Source organism: Chlorocebus sabaeus, chromosome 8 (genome assembly GCF_047675955.1).
Source record: "Chlorocebus sabaeus isolate Y175 chromosome 8, mChlSab1.0.hap1, whole genome shotgun sequence".
Taxonomy (NCBI): Eukaryota; Metazoa; Chordata; class Mammalia; order Primates; family Cercopithecidae; genus Chlorocebus; species Chlorocebus sabaeus.
The window spans coordinates 39,560,616-39,581,509 of NC_132911.1; the positions used below are offsets into that span (position 1 = coordinate 39,560,616).

Here is a 20,894-nt window from a genome sequence, read left to right on the forward strand (position 1 = left end):
TTGTATTTTTTTTTTTAGAAGAGATGGGGTTTCACCATGTTGGCCAGGCTGGTCTAGAACTCCTGGCCTCGTGATCTGCCCACCTAGGTCTCCCGAAGTGCTGGGATTACAGGCGTGAGCCAAGGTGCCCGGCCCAGGCTTTTCTTTTTTTAAGAAATCTATATTTATTCATAGGTCATTGTTTCCATGTCTATAGTTGCAAATAGCGTCTATGCCCAATAGCTCCGATACTTGCTTCTCTAGCGTTATCACCTGAACTCCAGTCCAGAGTCTGATGCTTTATTCAGTGTTTCTTCTTAAGTGTATTTTATTGGCACCTTAAATATAAATTCCCTATACTCTTCATTCTTCTCCCCAAAATCACCCCTCACAAAGTATAACACAGTGTTTCAGAATGTGGACTCTGTGGCCCATCAAAACAAATGAGTTAAAAATCATGGTTTTGCCATTTACAGGTTGTTTGTCCTTGTAAAAGATTTTAAAATTATAAGCATTTTAGTTTCCTCTTTTCAACATGAAGATAAATGTATTATTTATCTCATAAAGTTGTGAGAGTATTATACATGTAAAGTACTAAAAACTGTGCCTATGCATAGTTTGTACTCCTAATATTTTAAAATTCACTACAGGGAAACTCCAACTGCCTAGTTGCTCAGGACAGAAACCTTGAGGCTATCTTATATTTCTCACAAACCCCTTATCTGCCAAGAAATTCTGTCAAATCCGTCTACTCTCTCTATATTCAATATGTGTTCCCCATAACAACTACCTACTCACAGACTTTCCTGCCTCTTATTACAGATTGATGTGATAACCTACTAGCTCACCATATGCTTCAATTCTTGCCCTTTGCATTTTTTCCTCAAAACACAATCAATTACGTTTCCTAAAAAAGTGGCAATTTTATATTAATTCTATATTTAAATTCACCTATAGTTTCTCAATCATTCAGAGCAAAATCAGTAAAATCAGTGTGATGTATTCACCAACTCATCAGAGGTCCTTCTCCTCATCAACCTCAACTCACTCTGCTCAAATAGGTGGATCTCTTACTGTCCCCTCCATCAAATATTCAACTATTTCCTCTGCCTGGAAAATGATTCCTTAGTATCCATGCATGGTTCCCTTTCATTCATTTCACATGTCTCTACAACATTTACGCAAACAGATATTTCCAAGCACACTTTAAAAATACCACTTCCTTACTACCCTTTATTCCCCTTACTGACATTTGTTTTACTTCAGAATGTTTACCAAAAACTGAATGTTACTAATTCAATCATTCAATAACTATCTTCTGCCAGTTCTTTTAAAGGTGTGTGCTATTGAAATCACTTGCTATAAATAATAGATTAAGTTTAATTTTGTTATAATTTTGATTATTATAAGTAGTATTAACAATGTTTAAAAAGATTATAATCACAAGGATCTATATTTTGATCCTTGAACTTATGGCTCGTCTTAGGTCAATCAATTGACTTCTATATATGTTCACTCATTTATTAAAAACTGAGAAATTTAGGCATTGTACAATGAAGTGATGCATTCAACTAACAACCAGAGGCTCCATTATCAAGAAAAAAACGAGAGAATAGAGAATGAAAACATCCAGCAAATCTCTATAAAGAGATTTATACATTTAACAATGTTAAAAAGGAATGTGATGAGTTTTAAGGTAATAAACTTGATGGTATCAAACTCCAGTCATTTGGATTTTCAAGGGAAAATGTTATTCACATGCAGACCTCGAATAAATTTAGAATTTTTGAACAAACTAACAGCGTTAGTATGACTTGTTTTGTGATCACAACCTGGTTGAACATTCCTTTCAGTTCCATCAACCTTAAATAATGGAGTTATTATAAATTGCCAAGAATTCAATGATTACTATCTAAATATAAGAAACCATATAGAAAAAAAAAACTGATAGAAATTTAATATTACTGAGACCCAGGCAATGAAAGATATGTTTACCATGTGTGAACTGGTTTATAGAATATACACTTTCTGGTAATAAAATTAACATTGTCATTAGAAAGTAAAATATCAAGCAGAATTGCATCTGATTAGAGTACTTGTTTTGCAGCTTGAATCTTTATAGAGATTTGCTGGATGTTTTCATTCTCTATTCTCTCATTTTTTTCTTGATAATGGAGCCTCTGGTTGTTAGTTGAATGCATCACTTCATTGTACAATGCCTAAATTTCTCAGTTTTTAATAAATGAGTGAACATATATAGAAGTCAATTGATTGACCTAAGACGAGCCATAAGTTCAAGCTCTAGGAGGTAATGAGATAGACATGTTTTTGTAAGCTCCTTTATTCTATTGGTCACCTTAAACTTGATTAATTGTTGTAATTAAAACTTCCATTAGGGATATGAGATTATTTTGGAAATGGAAGCCACTGTGTAGAAATACAGCATGAAATTATACTGTGAAATATCACATAATTAATAGAATGGTAATTTCTCAAAATAAACTTTTCTTTGATTGTAGCCGTTATTCCTTTGTGTTTTCTGTAACTTGCAGCAAAATCTAAATACAAATTTAATCCCAATGTAGATTTCAATCAAAATATTTCTTTATCAACCACATTTCAACCATTCATTTTCTCACTATAAAATTACAAAGTATTTTCAAAAGAATGAAATATTCTAGTGACAATACAATAAAAAATAAAAGTATGGAGCATCTTTTTCCTTAATTCGTAATCAAAACATCAAAACATGTGTCTAATATTTTGTATTTTTAAAAAGGAAGTACCATTCACTAGGAACAACATTAATAAAACCTATATTTAATTATAATTTTGAAGGAATTACTACAGGCATCTTAATTACTAACTGAAAACAGAAAAATAACACCTCAACACATTCTCTCACATTCTGTTGTACATGATGGAAAGAATCAATTTGAAAAAATGAAAAACAAAGACAGACAAAAATAAAAACAATTACTAAATAAGTCTCATGAAATGCAAAAGGTAGACATCTAGAAAGTATATTTTTGGACCACAGCAGATAACAAAAAGATATTTAGGAAATCCACAAATATTTGAAAATCAACTAACCTACATCTAAAATAGCAAGACAAAGAAGAAACAACAAAAACTTGAAAACATTTCAACTAACTGGAAATGAAACACAAAATATTAAAAATATGTGGTGTGTAATTGAAGGTCAAGTTCTAGGAACTTGTGATTAGAAATGCAGAGCTTTAAAGGGTTTGCACAAAAAGAAGGGAGGTTTAAAATCAGATATTTGAATTTTACATTAAAAATTTAGAAAAAAGGATGAAAAAATTTACCACAAACTAAGTAGAAATAAAGGAGAACAAAGTAGATAGGTCATGGGAAAGAGTCAATATGATTAAAATATGGTTCTTTGAAAAAAATTAATTAATTTGATAAAATCTAAGTTACAGTGATTATAAAAGAAAGAAACTCAAATGATCAGTATCTGAGATAAAAGAGGGCTATGACAAATTATCCCATTGACTTTTAGAGGAAAATAAATGAAGACTCTAAAAATTTTTATGAAAAATTAATCAATTTTGAGGAAACAAATCATTTATTAGTAGAAGAAAATTAAGATGGCAGAATAGGAACAGCTCTAGTCTCCAACTCCCAGCGCAAGCGACACAGAAGACAGGTGATTTCTGCGTTTTCAACTGAGGTACTCGGTTCATCTCACTAGGGAGTGTGGGACAATCGGTGCTGGTCAGCTGCTGTAACCCATCCAGCGAGAGCTGAAGGAGGGCCAGGCATCGCCTCACCTGGGAAGCACAAGGGGGAAGGGAATCCCTTTTCCTAGCCAGGGGAACTGAGACACACAACACCTGGAAAATCGGGTAACTCCCACCCCAATACTGCAATTTACCAAGGATCTTAGCAAACGGGCACACTAGGAGATTATATCCCACACCTGGCCGGGGGGGTCCCATGCCCACAGAGCCTCCCTCATTGCCAGCACAGCAGTCTGCGATCTACCGGCAAGGCAGCAGCCAGGCTAGGGGAGGGGCACCCGCCATTGCTGAGGCTTAAGTAGGTAAACAAAGCGGCTGGGAAGCTCCAACTAGGTGGAGCTCACAGCAGCTCAAGGAGTCCTGACTGTCTCTGTAGACTCCACCTCTGGGGACAGGGCACAGCTAAACAACAACAGCAACAACAACAAAAAGCAGCTGAAACATCTGCAGACGCAAACGACTCTGTCTGACAGCTTTGAAGAGAGCAGTGGATCTCCCAACACGGAGGTTGACATCTGAGAATAGACAGACTGCCTGCTTAAGTGAGTCCCTGACCCCTGAGTAGCTTAACTGGGAGACATCCCTAACTAGGGGCAGACTGACACCCCACACCTCACAGGGTGGAGTACACCCCTGAGAGGAAGCTTCCAAAGCAAGAATCAGACAGGTACACTCGCTGTTCAGAAATATTCTATCTTCTGCAGCCTCTGCTGCTGATACCCAGGCAAACAGGGTCTGGAGTGGACCTCAAGCAATCTCCAACAGACCTACAGCTGAGGGTTCTGACTGTTAGAAGGAAAACTAACAAACAGGAAGGACACCCACTCCAAAACCCCATCAGTACGTCACCACCATCAAAGACCAGAGGCAGATAAAACCACAAAGATGGGGAAAAAGCAGGGCAGAAAAGCTGGAAATTCAAAAAATAAGAGCGCATCTCCCCCTGCAAAGAAACACAGCTCATTGCCAGCAACGGATCAAAGCTGGACGGAGAATGACTTTGACGAGATGAGAGAAGAAGCCTCCAGTCCATAAAACTTTTCAGAGGTAAAGGAGGAATTACACACCCAGTGCAAAGGAACTAAAAATCTTGAAAAAAGAGTGGAAGAATTGATAACTAGAATAATTAATGCAGAGAAGGCCATAAACGAACTGACAGAGATGAAAACCATGACACGAGAAATACGTGACAAATGCACAAGCTTCAGTAACCGACTCGATCAACTGGAAGAAAGAGTATCAGTGATTGAGGATCAAATGAATGAAATGAAGTGAGAAGAGAAATCTAAAGAAAAAAGAAGAAAAAGAAACGAACAAAGCCTGCAAGAAGTATGGGATTATGTAAAAAGACCAAATCTACATCTGATTGGGGTGCCTGAAAGTGAGGGGGAAAATGGAACCAAGTTGGAAAACACTCTTCAGGATATCATCCAGGAAAATTTCCCCAACCTAGTAGGGCAGGCCAACATTCAAATTCAGGAAATACAGAGAATGCCACAAAGAAACTCCTCGAGAAGAGCAACTCCAAGACACATAATTGCCAGATTCACTAAAGTTGAAATGAAGGAAAAAATCTTAAGGGCAGCCAGAGAGAAAGATCGGGTTACCCACAAAGAGAAGCCCATCAGACTAACAGCAGATATCTCCGCAGAAACTCTCCAAGCCAGAAGAGAGTGGGGGCCAATATTCAACATTCTTAAAGAAAAGAGTTTTAAACCCAAAATTTCATATCCAGCCAAACTAAGTTTCATAAATGAAGGAGAAATGAAATCCTTTACAGATAAGCAAATGTTAGAGATTGTGTCACCACCAGGCCTGCCTTACAAGAGACCCTGAAGGAAGCACTAAACATGGAAAGGAACAAGTAGTACCAGCCGTTGCAAAAACATGCCAAAATGTAAAGACCATCGAGGCTAGGAAGAAACTGCATCAACTAATGAGCAAAATAACCAGTTAATATCATAATGGCAGGATCAAATTCACACATAACAATATTAACCTTAAATGTAAATAGACTAAATGGTCCAATTAAAAGACACAGACTGGCAAACTGGATAAAGAGTCAAGACCCATCAGTTTGCTGTATTCAGGAGACCCATCTCACATGCAGAGACATACATAGGCTCAAAATAAAGGGATGGAGGAAGATCTACCAAGCAAATGAAAAACAAAAAAAAGCAGGGGTTGCAATCCTAGTCTCTGATAAAGCAGACTTTAAACCAACAAAGATCAAAAGAGACAAAGAAGGCCATTACATAATGGTAAAGGAATCAGTTCAACAGGAAGAGCTAACTATCCAAAATATATATGCACCCAATACAGGAGCACCCAGATTCATAAAGCAAGTCCTTAGAGACTTACAAAGAGACTCAGACTCCCATACAATAATAATGGGAGACTTCAACACCCCAATGTCAACATTAGACAGATCAACGAGACAGAAAGTTAACAAGGGTATCCAGGAATTGAACTCATCTCTGCACCAAGCAGACCTAATAGACATCTACAGAACACTCCACTCCAAATCAACAGATTATACTTTCTACTCAGCACCACATCGCACTTATTCCAAAATTGACCACATAATTGGAAGTAAAGCACTCCTCAGCAAATGTACAAGAACAGAAATTATCACGAACTGTCTCTCAGACCACAGTGCAATCAAACTAGAACTCAGGACTAAGAAACTCAATCAAAACCACTCAACTACATGGAAACTGAATAACCTGCTCCTGAATGACTACTGGGTACATAAGGAAATGAAGGCAGAAATAAAGATGTTCTTTGAAATCAATGAGAACAAAGATACAACATACCAGAATCTCTGGGACACATTTAAAGCAGTGTGTAGAGGGAAATTTATAGCACTAAGTGCCCACAAGAGAAAGCTGGAAAGATCTAAAATTGACACTCTAACATCACAATTAAAAGAACTAGAGGAGCAAGAGTAAAAACATTCAAAAGCTAGCAGAAGGCAAGAAATAACTAAGATCAGAGCAGAACTGAAGGAGATAGAGACACAAAATACCCTCCAAAAAATCAATGAATCCAGGAGCTGGTTTTTTGAAAAGATCAACAAAATTGATAGACTGCTAGCAAGACTAATAAAGAAGAAAAGAGAGAAGAATCAAATGACGCAATAACAAATGATAAAGGGGATATCACCACCGACCCCACAGAGATACAAACTACCATCAGAGAATACTATAAACACCTCTATGCAAATAAACTAGAAAATGTAGAAGAAATGGATAATTTCCTGGACACATACACTCTCCCAAGACTAAACCAGGAAGAAGCTGAATCCCTGAATAGATCAATAGCAGGCTCTGAAATTGAGGCAATAATTAATAGCCTACCAACCAAAAAAAGTCCAGGACCAGATGGATTCACAGCTGAATTCTACCAGAGGTACAAGGAGGAGCTGGTACCATTCCTTCTGAAACTATTCCAATCAATAGAAAAAGAGGGAATCCTCCCTAACTCATTTTATGAGGCCAACATCATCCTGATACCAAAGCCTGGCAGAGACATCACAAAAAAAGAGAATTTTAGACCAATATCCCTGATGAACATCGATGCAAAAGTCCTCAATAAAAATTGGCAAATATTGGATCCAGCAGCACATCAAAAAGCTTATCCACCATGATCAAGTGGGCTTCATCCCTGGGATGCAAGGCTGGTTCAACATACGCAAATCAATAAACGTAATCCAGCATATAAACAGAACCAAAGACAAATACCACATGATTATCTCAATAGATGCAGAAAAGGCCTTTGACAAAATTCAACAGTCCTTCATGCTAAAAATGCTCAATAAATTTGGTATTGATGGAACATATCTCAAAATAATAAGAGCTATTTATGACAAACCCACAGCCAATATCATACTGAATGGGCAAAAACTAGAAAAATTCCCTTTGAAAACTGGCACAAGACAGGGATGCCCTCTCTCACCACTCTTATTCAACATAGTGTTGGAAGTTCTGGCTAGGGCAATCAGGCAAGAGAAAGAAATCAAGGGTATTCAGTTAGGAAAAGAAGAAGTCAAATTGTCCCTGTTTGCAGATGACATGATTGTATATTTAGAAAATCTCATTGTCTCAGCCCAAAATCTCCTTAAGCTGATAAGAAACTTCAGCAAAGTCTCAGGATACAAAAATCAATGTGCAAAAATCACAAACATTCTTATACACCAGTAACAGACAAACAGAGAGCCAAATCATGAATGAACTTCCATTCACAATTGCTTCAAAAAGAATAAAATACCTAGGAATCCAACTTACAAGGGATGTAAAGGACCTCTTCAAGGAGAACTAGAAACCACTGCTCAGTGAAATAAAAGAGGACACAAACAAATGGAAGAACATACCATGCTCATGATAGGAACAATCAATATTGTGAAAATGGCCATACTGCCCAAGGTAATTTATAGATTCAATGCCGTCCCCATTAAGCTACCAATGAGTTTCTTCACAGAATTGGAAAAAGCCGCTTTAAAGTTCATATGGAACCCAAAAAGAGCCTGCATTGCCAACACAATCCTAAGTCAAAAGAACAAAGCTGGAGGCATCACGCTACCTGACTTCAAACTATACTACAAGGCTACAGTAACCAAAACAGCATGGTACTGGTACCAAAACAGAGATATGGACCAATGGAACAGAACAGAGTCCTCAGAAATAGTACCACACATCTACAGCCATCTGATCTTTGATGAAGCTGACAAAAACAAGAAATGGTAAAAGGATTCCCTATTTAATAAATGGTGCTGGGAAAATTGGCTAGCCATAAGTCGAAAGCTGAAACTGGATCCTTTCCTTACTCCTTATACAAAAATTAATTCGAGATGGATTAGCGATTTAAATGTTAGACCTAATACCATAAAAAACCTAGAAGAAAACCTAGGTAATACCATTCAGGACATAGGCATGGGTAAGGACTTCATGTCTAAAACACCAAAAGCAATGGCAACAAAAGCCAAAATTGACCAATGGGATCTAATTAAACTAAAGAGCTTCTGCACAGCAAAAGAAACTACCACCTGAGTGAACAGGCAACCTACAGAATGGGAGAAAATTTTTGCAATCTACTCATCTGACAAAGGGCTAATATCCAGAACCTACAAAGAACTCAGACAAATTTACAAGAAAAAAACAAACAACCCCATCAAAAAGTGGGCAAAGGATATGAACAGACATTTCTCAAAAGAAGACATTCATACAGCCAACAGACACATGAAAAAATGCTCATCATCACTGGCCATCAGAGAAATGCAAATCAAAACCACAATGAGATACCATCTCACACCAGTTAGAATGGCGATCATTCAAAAGTCAGGAAACAACAGGTGCTGGAGAGGATGTGGAGAAATAGGAACACTTTTACACTGTTGGTGGGATTGTAAACTAGTTCAACCATTATGGAAAACAGTATGGCGATTCCTCAAGGATCTAGAACTAGAAGTACCATATGACCCAGCCATCCCATTACTGGGTATATACCCAAAGGATTATAAATCATGCTGCTATAAGGACACATGCACAACTATTTTTATTGAGGCACTATTCACAATAGCAAAGACTTGGAACCAACCCAAATGTCCATCAGTGACAGACTGGATTAAGAAAATGTGGCACATATACACCATTGAATACTATGCAGCCATGAAAAAGGATGAGTTTGTGCCCTTTGTAGGGACATGGATGCAGCTGGAAACCATTATTCTCAGCAAACTATCGCAAGAACAGAAAACCAAACGCCGCATGTTCTCACTCATAGGTGGGAACTGAACAATGAGATCACTTGGACTCAGGAAGGGGAACATCACACACTGGGGCCTATCATGGGGAGGGGGGAGGGGGAAGGGATTGCATTGGGAGTTATACCTGATGTAAATGACGAGTTGATGGGTGCTGACGAGTTGATGGGTGCAGCACACCAACATGGCACAAGTATACATATGTAACAAACCTGCACGTTATGCACATGTACCTTAGAACTGAAAGTATAATAATAATAAGAAGAAGAAGAAGAAAACTAACCAAAATCTAAATAGCCCTATATCTCAAAAATGACCAATTAAACACCTTTCCAAAAAGAGTTATCCAGTTCCAGACAGCTCCAATGATACATACTATAAAACAATTTAGAAAGAAATAATACCAATAGTACAAAATCTCTTTTAGAAAGTTATGTGAAACCAATGTAACTGTGATACTAAAACTAGTCAAAGGAATTGCAAGAGAATTACTACTAAAGATCTGTGTCACTCATTAATATACAGGCAAATAAACTTTGCCAATATTAGGGGGGAAAATCCAGCTACACAAAGGATTAATACATTAAAAGGATAATTCATCATTCCTCGATGCAGTTTATCCCAGAAAAGCAAGATTACTTAAACAACTAAAAATGAATAAAATATATTTCAGTGTATCAACAGAATAAAGTAGAAGAAACACATGAGCATCTCAATATTTGATAAAATATATTCATAATGAAAACTCTGATCAATGAGGGTTACATAGCTTTCTCAATCTGATTACAGGTCTCTCTGTAAAACCTTCAGTTAATGTATTTATTGGTGAAAAGTTACAAGTCTTGCCCTTAAATCAGAGTGAAGCAAAGACAGCCACACATCAAGCTTCAGTTTTAAATAATACTCGAGGACCAAAGCACTGCGATAAGGCAAGATACAGAGGTTTTAAAAATATAAAGATCAAAAAGGAAGATGTATTTATAATATACAATTACATATGAATACAATTCTCATGAGACTAAATTAAAAGTTCCAGAATGAATATGTTAGTGTAGCAAAGCTTCAGGATACAAGCTCAATAAAAGTTAATCAAAATCATTTCTATATACTTGTCACAAACAATTGCAAATTTCATAGTCTTATAAACATGGTGCAATTAGAAAAAAATAAGAAATCTATTTCCAAAGGAAAATAAAAAACTAAGGAACGGGCTCCAACCATGATGGGAATAACTCATCAGGCATCCTAGCAAAATTACCTGTTTCAAAATTGAACAGAGAATACTTTGACATTATGCACGAGGATGTGGAGAGCCCAAAGAACTTCTTATATTTGTGATTTTCTTGTCCTTCCCATCATTTTTTTTTACCATCACAACGATTGTAGTCATTATAATCAACATGATGAGCAATATATCATTATCATCATTGTAAACAACTATATTGTGGTCGAGATAAATAAAAGTTTAATAAATAATACTCAACATTATTAATACAAACGATATAAATGTCATGTGTCTTTGTTTGGATTGGCCATGAGAAAACACTCTAAAGCATGAACTTGATTGTAGGAATTTTATGTGGGAGGTGATTCTAGGAAGCAGGAATAAGGGTGTAAGGATGAAGAAAGAGAGGAGGAGGAAAAGTCAATGTCAGCATGCATTATTGAGATGGCAATAATGACTTCTTTCTGCTGGGCCCACAGAAAAATGTACAGAATACTTACAAAATTTTCCCTAGTTGGTCAGGAATCTGGTGTTTCACTAAAGTGGCTGAAGTTTGCTCCTAGAGAAGGAGTGCATGCCTTTCATTTTAAGACTTCTTTCAGGGTGTGCTAGGAAAAAGGCTGGTTGACCATCATAGATGTCAAAAACCCGGTCCTTGAATGCTTCTTTTGAAGTAAACACTTTTCTAGTGGAACTTGAAAATAAACATCTGAATGTGTTGTGCCCATTCTAAATAAATCCACATACTTCTTCCCCACACTTTCTTGTCTTTAAATGTCCAGTTTTACAGCATCTAGATCATTGACCAAGTATTCAAGTTATTTGCCACAACATAGGAATCTGTGTAGATTCCAATCTCTGACACTTCTCTCATACAAGGTGGAAAATCCGACATATTGTTTGCAAATATGCCCATGGGGCATGGGGACATTTACCATCCTCACAGTCTTTAGGTCTAAATCTAATAGGATTCTATATGAAACTGACTTTTAAAAAACACTTCAACTAACATTAAAAATAGACTGAGGTTTGTTTGTTTTTTCCCTCCATCAATCAGTTTTAGAAAATCCCTACGAGGCTATTAGTGTATAGTGACTGAGAAATATTGGTGAAATAGATGTAGGTGACATGAGGATGTGGGATCCCTGTTCCCTTATTTACTTGTACTATCTGGACCTCCTCTAGCCAGCTCCCAGATTTACCATTTTGGTCATCAGATAGATTAAGCTTATACATATTTTTTGTGGCTCTAAAACACCCCATTTATGATAAACACAGTGAACTTCAATAACATAGCAACTTACTATTTCCTGGATGCATGCTCAAGGCTACAAGAGCCCAGTAGCCCATCAGAAGCTATAGCAGAACTATAGGTCTGCACTGCAAATCTCCTACTGATACTTGCCAGAGATTCCACATGTATGGAATCTACCAGGAATATCCTTAGTATCATTGTATTGAAATAATCACAAGAACCAAAGACAAGGCATCTTGCACCACAGCCTGGACCTGCTGCAGTGCACTTTTCACATTATCTTTTGCCAAAGGTGCCCTTGTTGTTATCAGATCATCTATCAGACCATGACAATCCTTTCATAAAGGTTTGTTTTCTAAAGTCATTCTGGGGTAACTATTTTAGGACAGGTTCCCCACCCCTGCCACCCCAAAAAATAGGAGCCTGAGACAAGAACTTAAACACAAATATTTTAGGGTGCAGGAGTGAGGGAATGAAGACAGTGAGATGTTTCCTGCTGCAGGCGAGGAGGCTTGATTTTTTAACACATCTGAGAAACAAAGAATGCCTCCAAGAATATCCATCAGAAAGACAAGAGGCTGGCTCCAGTTACTGCCTGGTTTCCTTAAATCCCCTGGCTATTTGATCCTATTTCTACAAAAATTCATAATATACTATAAGAATAATGTTGATATCAGAAAAAAAAAAATCACTAGATCGTTAAGGCCTGATTAGAATACTGCAAAAGACTTTCTCTCATGACAAAGAAAAAGCTGAACAGCAGCATCTCTGAAATCAACAGATGCTGAGACTTTAGGCTGAACCAAGGCAGGGTGAAGGACAGTCATGCAGACAAGTTCATACTAATAAATATGCTTCGTGTAGTGATCTCAAGCTTGCATTTGACTTATCAAATCATGCATCAAATTGTAAAATTATACAAGTAAACATATTGATAAATGTAGTGATCGATCACATGTGAGAAAGCCAGTGTGACATTTGATTACAAGTGATATTGAGATAAATATGCATCATGGGCGTTGGAATACACATTTTGGTCCTGGAGTCCTCGGTCACAGCTGATAGCCATTATTATTTATTTTAACAACTTAAACTTTCTTCAACTAAATACATTATATATGTAAAGTATAAGTCAGAAATCTTACATTGCTTCTGGATTCATAATGCAGACAGCTGTTGAGCACTGGCATTGGTTAATGTCATCATAAGGGATCCCCATACTAAGGCTCAATAATTGAGCTAAAATAACTGCAAGAGATTCCAGACTTATGGTTCTGGGGTGCTGAGAAAAAAAAATAGATGTACACATTTTGGGAGATTATTTTGTTTACTTGGAGAACAATGCAATTATTAAAGAGTCACATGATAAAATGGAATAGGGGCATCTGTTATCCCCAAAAGTGGCATCCATGTTAGCCTAATTCATTATAAATATAAGAAAATTATGAAAAATAAAATCTGAAGTTTTACTAGTATGTAAATAGATGACTCATTTGGTGGTCTCAAAGAAAAAAATATTGCCCCAGGAATTTGTTAGTTATGTCTAACAACAATTACAGTCATATTTATATTCACAAAAGATAATATTTAAAGATAAATGCATAGAAAAACATAGTGTCAAGTTATGAAATTTGGTCATTAACAGAGGCTGGGAAGGGTAGTACAAAGTGGGGGATAAAGTTGAGATGGTTTAACGGTAGAAAAACTCAATTAAATAGAATAAGGTCTAGTATTTCTAGGACAATAGTGTTACTTCAGTTAACAACACTTACTGTATGTGTTGAAACATCTGAGTGGAATTGGAATGCTCCTAACACAAAGAAACGATAAAGGCTTGAGGTGATGGATATTCCAATTATCCTAATTTAATCATTACACATTGTATGCCTGTACCAAAACATCACATCTCCCCAATAAAAACATATAACTACTGTGTACCCATAATACAATTAAAAATTTAAAAGTTGATTCTTCAAAGATAATATTTTATATAACCATTTCATACATGTATTTATAAACTCATAAGTTAACCCACTGAATTAATTAATATTATAGTAATAATGACTGATAATAAGAATTCTGATTTTTCAATTGTTTCAATTTTTTTGGGAAAACTAAAATACCTTTATAATTTCTCTTTTTGTAGGAGTAAGATGTTTATTATAGTGCATTTTGATCACACTATAACACGAATTTTGGGAAAAATTCACATATCCTGCTATCCCTTCAAATATATCTAATAACATTTTGATGAATATACTTCATGATAGGTTTCTAGGTATACATTTTGGTTTCTTCTGTTTGCCTCTGTAAGTCAATTTTCCATCATTTTCTACCTTGCCCTCTACCCCAAAAAGATGACACAAATGGATTATGTCAGAGGGATGCTTTGCCCTCAAGTTTTGTCTTGATTAATTCTAATGGAGAGAAGAGAACGAGATGTGAATGAAACTGAAGTATTTATTACATCATTGCAATGATGTTTATGTCTCTTTGAACCCTTGACGGGAGGTCTACCTTCTGTCTGTGACTCTGACAAAATGACTCCCTTCCCTCCATCAACACTTGGTACCAATTAAAGTTCTTTAATACTTGCATGGAGGTACTGCAAAGGCTCTACATTTTGCATGACATGAATAAATACTCCATTTATCAAATTTCCACATTTTAATGTTTCATCTGCTTTCAGAGAGACAGTGTTAGGAAGAAGAAGAAGGAGGACAAGGAGGAGAAGGAAGAAAGGAATGAAAAGGAGAAGGAAAAGAAGAAGGAGAAGAAGGGGGAAAAGGAGAGAGAATGATTCTACAGGGAATAAATTGAAGGATTCAGCTAAATTTCAAAAGGCTACATACTGTAGTAGTATATTAATACTGGTACTGTTATTTTAAACCACCTTGTTTTTGAGATATTATAGAAAAGGCTTATTGACCAATAAATGCATCTTTATACTTTTCTCTTTTTCTCCTGTTTCCTGTCATCTCTTATAATTCACTAAGATGGAGACAACAACATCCAATGATTTCACTTTAGGCATTTGTATAAAAGCAGGGTTCTTTTTTTCCTTCATGTTCAGTTGCTCTTGCCTTCCCTGTATTCTTACTGGTACATATATTTGGATCTTTCCATTTATTGTATTTCCTTTCAAAGACACTTTCAAATGTCTTTGATCATTATAGGATCAAAGACATGGTTTTACATTTGAGATGACATTTCTTCACATTTTGTTTGTGATCATCTCACTTTGGATTTCTCTTAATCGGTTTGGCCTGCCACAACAAAATGCCAAAGAAGACTTGATGGATTAATCAAGAGAAATTTATTTCCTTGCAGTTCTGTGGAATTTCGCAGTTCTAGAAGTCTAAGATCAGGGTGCTGGCAGGGTTGGTTGGCATCTGCTGAGAACTTTTTGGCTTGTACTAGAGTGCCTTCTCGCTGGGCTTTCCTCTATGTGCACATGGAGAGCCTTATCTCTGGTGTCTCTTCCTCTTCTTCTATGGACAGCAGTCCTATTGAATTAGAGCCCCACCTCCCGCCCCCTCCACCATGACCTATTTACCCTTGATTACTTCTTTTCAGGTCCTGTCTCTGAATATAGTCACACTGGAGGTTAAGGTTTCAACATATGAATTCAGGGGGTACACAGTTCAGTGCAGACTAGCATAGAAAGTTTTTTAAAGATATGGAAAGCAGTAAGAGAATTTCCTACAGACCCTTGTTATTATTATCTCTAATTTGAAAGCCAAGTGACAATAAAGCAAAACTATATTTAACACTGAATTTAAAAAAATGTATATTTAGGGACAAAAAATTTCAACAAAGCAGACAATCTTCTTTTGGTGAGTATACCTGTTTAGAACCATAGTTTTCAAATAATAACAGCAACAAGCATTTATTAGACTGCTTATATGCCAATCACCAGACTGAGAAATTTGTAAACAGGTGGGTATTTGTTGAGACTGTTTTTTTGCATAACATGTGAGTATTCTCTATAATGTGCATTCCATATAAGTTTTTTTAAAAAAACACTCTTGTCTCTAATTTTATGTGTCAACATTCTATCTATGCCTTTTTTTCCTTTAATGAACACATGTTATGTTTTGTTCAACTCATTATTTAGTCAAGGAACTAGTAAGATGTTCACACCAATCCAAAGAACATATTAGTCTGCTCTCATGCTGCTAGTAAAGACATACCAGAGACTGGGTAATTTATAAAGAAAAAGAGGTTTAATGGACTCACAGTTTCATGGTTTCACATGGCTGGGGAAGCATCACAATCATGGTGGAAGAGGAAAGAAGAGTAAAGGCACATCCTACATGGTGGCAGGCCAGAGAATGTGTGCATGGGATCTCCCCTTTGGGAAAGACTCACCCCCACGACTCAATTTTCTCACTGGTTCCCTCCCATGACACATGGGAATTACAGGAGCTATAATTCAAGATGAGATTTGGGTGGGGACACAGCCAAACCATATCAAAGAACATTTGAGAATCTAGGAGTATATTAATAAACATGTTAGGATAGAGTTGTAGGCTTTAGATACAAAACTGATTAGTGTTTTAGAGAATAATAAATAATATGTGGGTTATCTGGTCACCAGAGAGAAATTATTTGCATCTCTACCAGACAAAAATCTGCACATTAATCTCTGCCACCAAATAATTGCAAACAGCCCAGTCAATTGAAAGTCAAGCCCAGAATAGCATTGAAGGAGCACTCAATAATCTCTTTTGCCTATATTCAAAGCTTTTCACTGTTTGCACTCTATTTCAGTAGATTTTTAGTATATACCTACTATATGTTCAGGATCTTTATATAATGCTACTAAGATTTTGTTTCATCTTAAGTAATAGAAACCAAATACATATGGGTTTCTATTTAAAGAATATTTTGCTGCTTTATATTAATATTGATACATAAATTGACCTATGGTTGTTATTTTTTGGTCTGTCTCTTACCCTTTAGGGGTTAAAATTCCTGTGGTTTTACAAATGGGTTTGAAACTTGTAGAGAAAATGTAATCCAATGATCATTGCCTTTTACAGTTGAAATTGAAACATTTTTATCTCTTTTGATTATTGTCCTTTGGAATTATTTAAAAGCTTGTTTTGTGTGGTGCTTTCATACCTTTTAAATAATGTTTTGGATTTGATACAGTTTCATATACATATCAATGTGTGTATATATATTTATGTGTATTTCTGTACACATTATACACATTCATGTACATATAATTTATGTATACTTATGTGAAAACACATATATACACATGTATTGGGAAAGTGCATATGTGTGTACTTGTGTGTGCACATGTGTGTGTATGTCACATGACCCTATATAACTACTACTTTGTACTAGATACAAAATACTTTCATCACTCAGGAGGTTCTTTTCAGTAAGTTTCCAGGCATTACCTCCCCATAAAATATAATCTTTATTTTGATCTCACTACAGTGGTTTATCTTTACTTGCACTTTAGCTTCATAAAAATGGCACCATTAAGTATTATTTTATTTCTGGCTAAATTTTGAATGTAACTGTACTTCTTTTAATTTCTGTGTAGTGCACTACAGGTTATGGATATTCCACAATATGTTTACGTATTTGAAGGACAAAATGCCTCAATATTGTTGATACTGATCTCCCTGAAATTGATCTAAAGTTTCCATAAAAAGCAATAACAATCAAACAGTTTCGTTGAAATTGACAAGCTGATTTTAAAATGGAAATGCAGAGGACTTGGAATACCTGAAACAGTCTTGAAGAATAACAGACTAGTAGGGTTTACACTATCATTTTCGATGTTTCACTATTAAGGTAGAGTCATTATGACAACATGGTGTTGGTGAAAGGACATACAAAACACCAATGGTCATAAAAGATTCCAGAAAGAGGCCAGCAATATGGCAAGTTGATCTCTATAACAAAGGCACAATTGTATTTCTTTGGAGGAAAACTAACCTTTTAAATAAGTTGTTATGAAGCAATTACCTATCCAATGTGAGCTAACTGATTCTGTCCCCCATTTTACACCAAACACATTTCTTTAATGTGGGTTATACATCTACAATTGAAAGGCAAATCAATCAGCCTTGTGTTAGAGGATAGAATAGCTTCATGATCTTAGAATGGGCAAACATTTCTTGAAGGTGTCTCTTTTTACATTAAGTTTGTTGAGAGTATTCAATCTTTCTTTTTTTGTCATGAGTAGGTTCTAAATTTAACAAATGTATCTTTCTGTATATATTTTTTAATAAAGTAGATTATAATGATTGATTTTCAAATATAAAATTCATCTTGTATTCCTAGAATAATTTCTATGTGTTCACCATGTCATCCATTTTGATACATTGCAGAATTCTTTTTGTTAACATAAATCTCAAATCATAAAACAAGGTGAGAATTAGCCCCTCCTTTTGTATTATCTAAAGTAACTTATTACAAGCATTAAATATTTTGGAGCCAATTTTATGGAAATCATGTGGGTCTAGAATTTTTGTTTGTTTTGGAGGAAAGTGTTTTAATTATAGACTCAACTATGCCAATGGTTCAATGGTGATTCAGATTTACTTTTCTATTTACTTGAGAAAATTTATTATTCATAAAACTGTATCCATATTTATTGCCATTAATTGGTTGAGGATATGCCATCTTATATGTACAATACGTGTCCCTTTATTCAACTAATATTTGGATAATTTGTTTTTTCAGTTTTTTTGAAATAAGATACCTGTTTTGGTAGGTTGTTATAAATTGTACATATCAAAAATATTAGTTTGATCTTTGATGATTTTCTTCATTATATTTTGTATTTCACTGATAGTCAATATTATCCTTAAAACTTATTTCCTACTTTCTAGCATCTCTTAGCTTAACTCACCATCTATATGCTGTTTGGAGGTGGAGTTAGATAATCTACATTCCAACTAACTTTATTTTTATTTATACATTAAAGCTATAAATGCATTACCTCTCAGTTCTGCCTTTTTGGGATCCCATAAGTTTAGATATGCTATATTTTTAATGCCACTTAGCTCAAAATGAGTTATCTCATTATTTTATTTGCCAATCTTTTGAGATTTTTAAGTGATATTTCTATTATTTGATTCTCATTTAAATCCACAATTGTCAGACACTTTTCTCTATAAGACTTCAATCATTTAATATTTACTGATACTGCCTTATTTCTCACCATATTATTTGTTTTGATAAATACTCTATATTAGTATTATGTTGCTCTTTGGTATAATATTTTAGAAATATATGCTTTGAGGAAATGAAAAATTACATTGCTGAGGTAGGTTGTTTTTTTCCATTCTTAAATACGATTATGGATCTCTTTTTCCTTTATTCTCTCACATTTGCTGTATATATTTTGAAGCAATGTAATTAGACGCATACAACACTATGATTGCTATCTTCCCCTTCAAAAGTTCATCATAATTACATATTCCTCTTTATTTCTTCTAGAACATCCTGCCTTAAGACTACTGCTATGGACTAAATTGTGTCCCTCCCACTCCAAATTCATATATTGAAACAGTGACCCCTAACATGACTATATCTAAAGATACATAATTGTCTAATTGTACCCCTTGAATATATATGATGTTTGTCAATTAAATATTTTAAGTTCAGGCACAGTGGCTCATGCCTGTAATCCCAGCACTTTGGGAGGCCGAGGTGGGCGGATCACAAGGTCAGGAGATCGAGACCATCCTGGCTAACATGGTGAAACCCCGTCTCTACTAAAAATACAAAAAATTAGCCAGGCATGGTGCCGGGCACCTGTAATCCCAGCTACTCAGGAGGCTGAGGCAGGAGAATCGCTTGAACCCAGGAGGCAGAGGTTGCAGTGAGCCGAGATCGCGCCACTGCACTCCAGTCTGAGCAACAGAAGTGAGATCTGTCTCAAAAAAAAGAAAAAAAAAATTTTAAGTGAAAAATCATATGCTGATTATTCTTTCTTGTTTGTACTCAACCAAAAACCAGTTGTGTTGTGGTTTCACATACAAACTTTTAGGAAAGAGCAGCATCAGAAGGATATAGACTCTAAATTGCAATCTATAGCCCTGCAGGATTGGGTAGAAAGGGTGGTGGGAATTTAAACATCAAAAGGCAGAACTTCAACTATTTTCTTCAACATCTCACTTCTGTGGACATTGGCTATAGCTGATTTTTCCAGTGAAATGGGCAGGCAAAATAACTGTGGAGAATAAGAAAGAATACTGGAAAAGCTTTCTTCCAACTGTCGTCACTAAAGAGACCATTCTTCTCTGCCCATGAGGCATAAACTGTCCAGTAAACTATGGCATTTTCTTCTTCCTGGTAGCTAGCCTGTCTTTAATTTAAAAATTTTGTTGTTATTTTTGAGACGGGGTCTTGCTCTGTTGCCCAGGCTGGAGTGCAGTGGTGAAATCCTAGTTCCCCGTAGCCTTGAACTCCTAGGCTCAAGTGATTTTCCTACCTCAGCTCGGACTGTAGGGGCCTTCCACCATGCCTGGCTAATATTTGTATTTTTAAAAATTATTGTAGAAATGAGTTCTTACTATGTTGCCCATGCTGGAATCCTGCCCTGTAGAGAAAATCAGTTCTGCTCTCCTCTTTGTTAATCAATGAAGGCCTTACACTCTCCATGGGAGAGTCTTATGATTTCTTACTATGGCATGTGATGAAATAAACAAGTGAAATTCCAGCATTTGAGACCAGATGACTCACTTGACCATAAGTATAAGCTACATTCTCCAAACTTGTTTATAAATATTGAAGATCAATTTTTGTTGAGCATTTTCTTCATATGTTGTTGGCCACTTGTATGTCTTCTTTTGAGAAGTGTCTGTTCATGTCTTTTGTCCATTTTTTAATGGGGTTATTTGTTTTTTGCTTGTTCAATTGTTTCACTACCTT

The 20,894-nt window shown here is 35.8% G+C and overlaps 1 protein-coding gene across 3 annotated transcripts in view; it reads right to left on the bottom strand.

Moving 5' to 3' along the window:
- The window catches only part of ADAM2 (ADAM metallopeptidase domain 2), a 114,273-nt gene that overhangs the window by 34,182 nt on the left and 59,197 nt on the right, over positions 1–20,894 (bottom strand). For all 3 annotated transcript variants that reach the window (XM_037983544.2, XM_037983545.2, XM_073018638.1), the window contains one exon: positions 13,133–13,269. In XM_037983544.2, the coding sequence (XP_037839472.2) occupies positions 13,133–13,269 (137 nt within the window). The remainder of the gene's footprint in view (positions 1–13,132; positions 13,270–20,894) is intronic.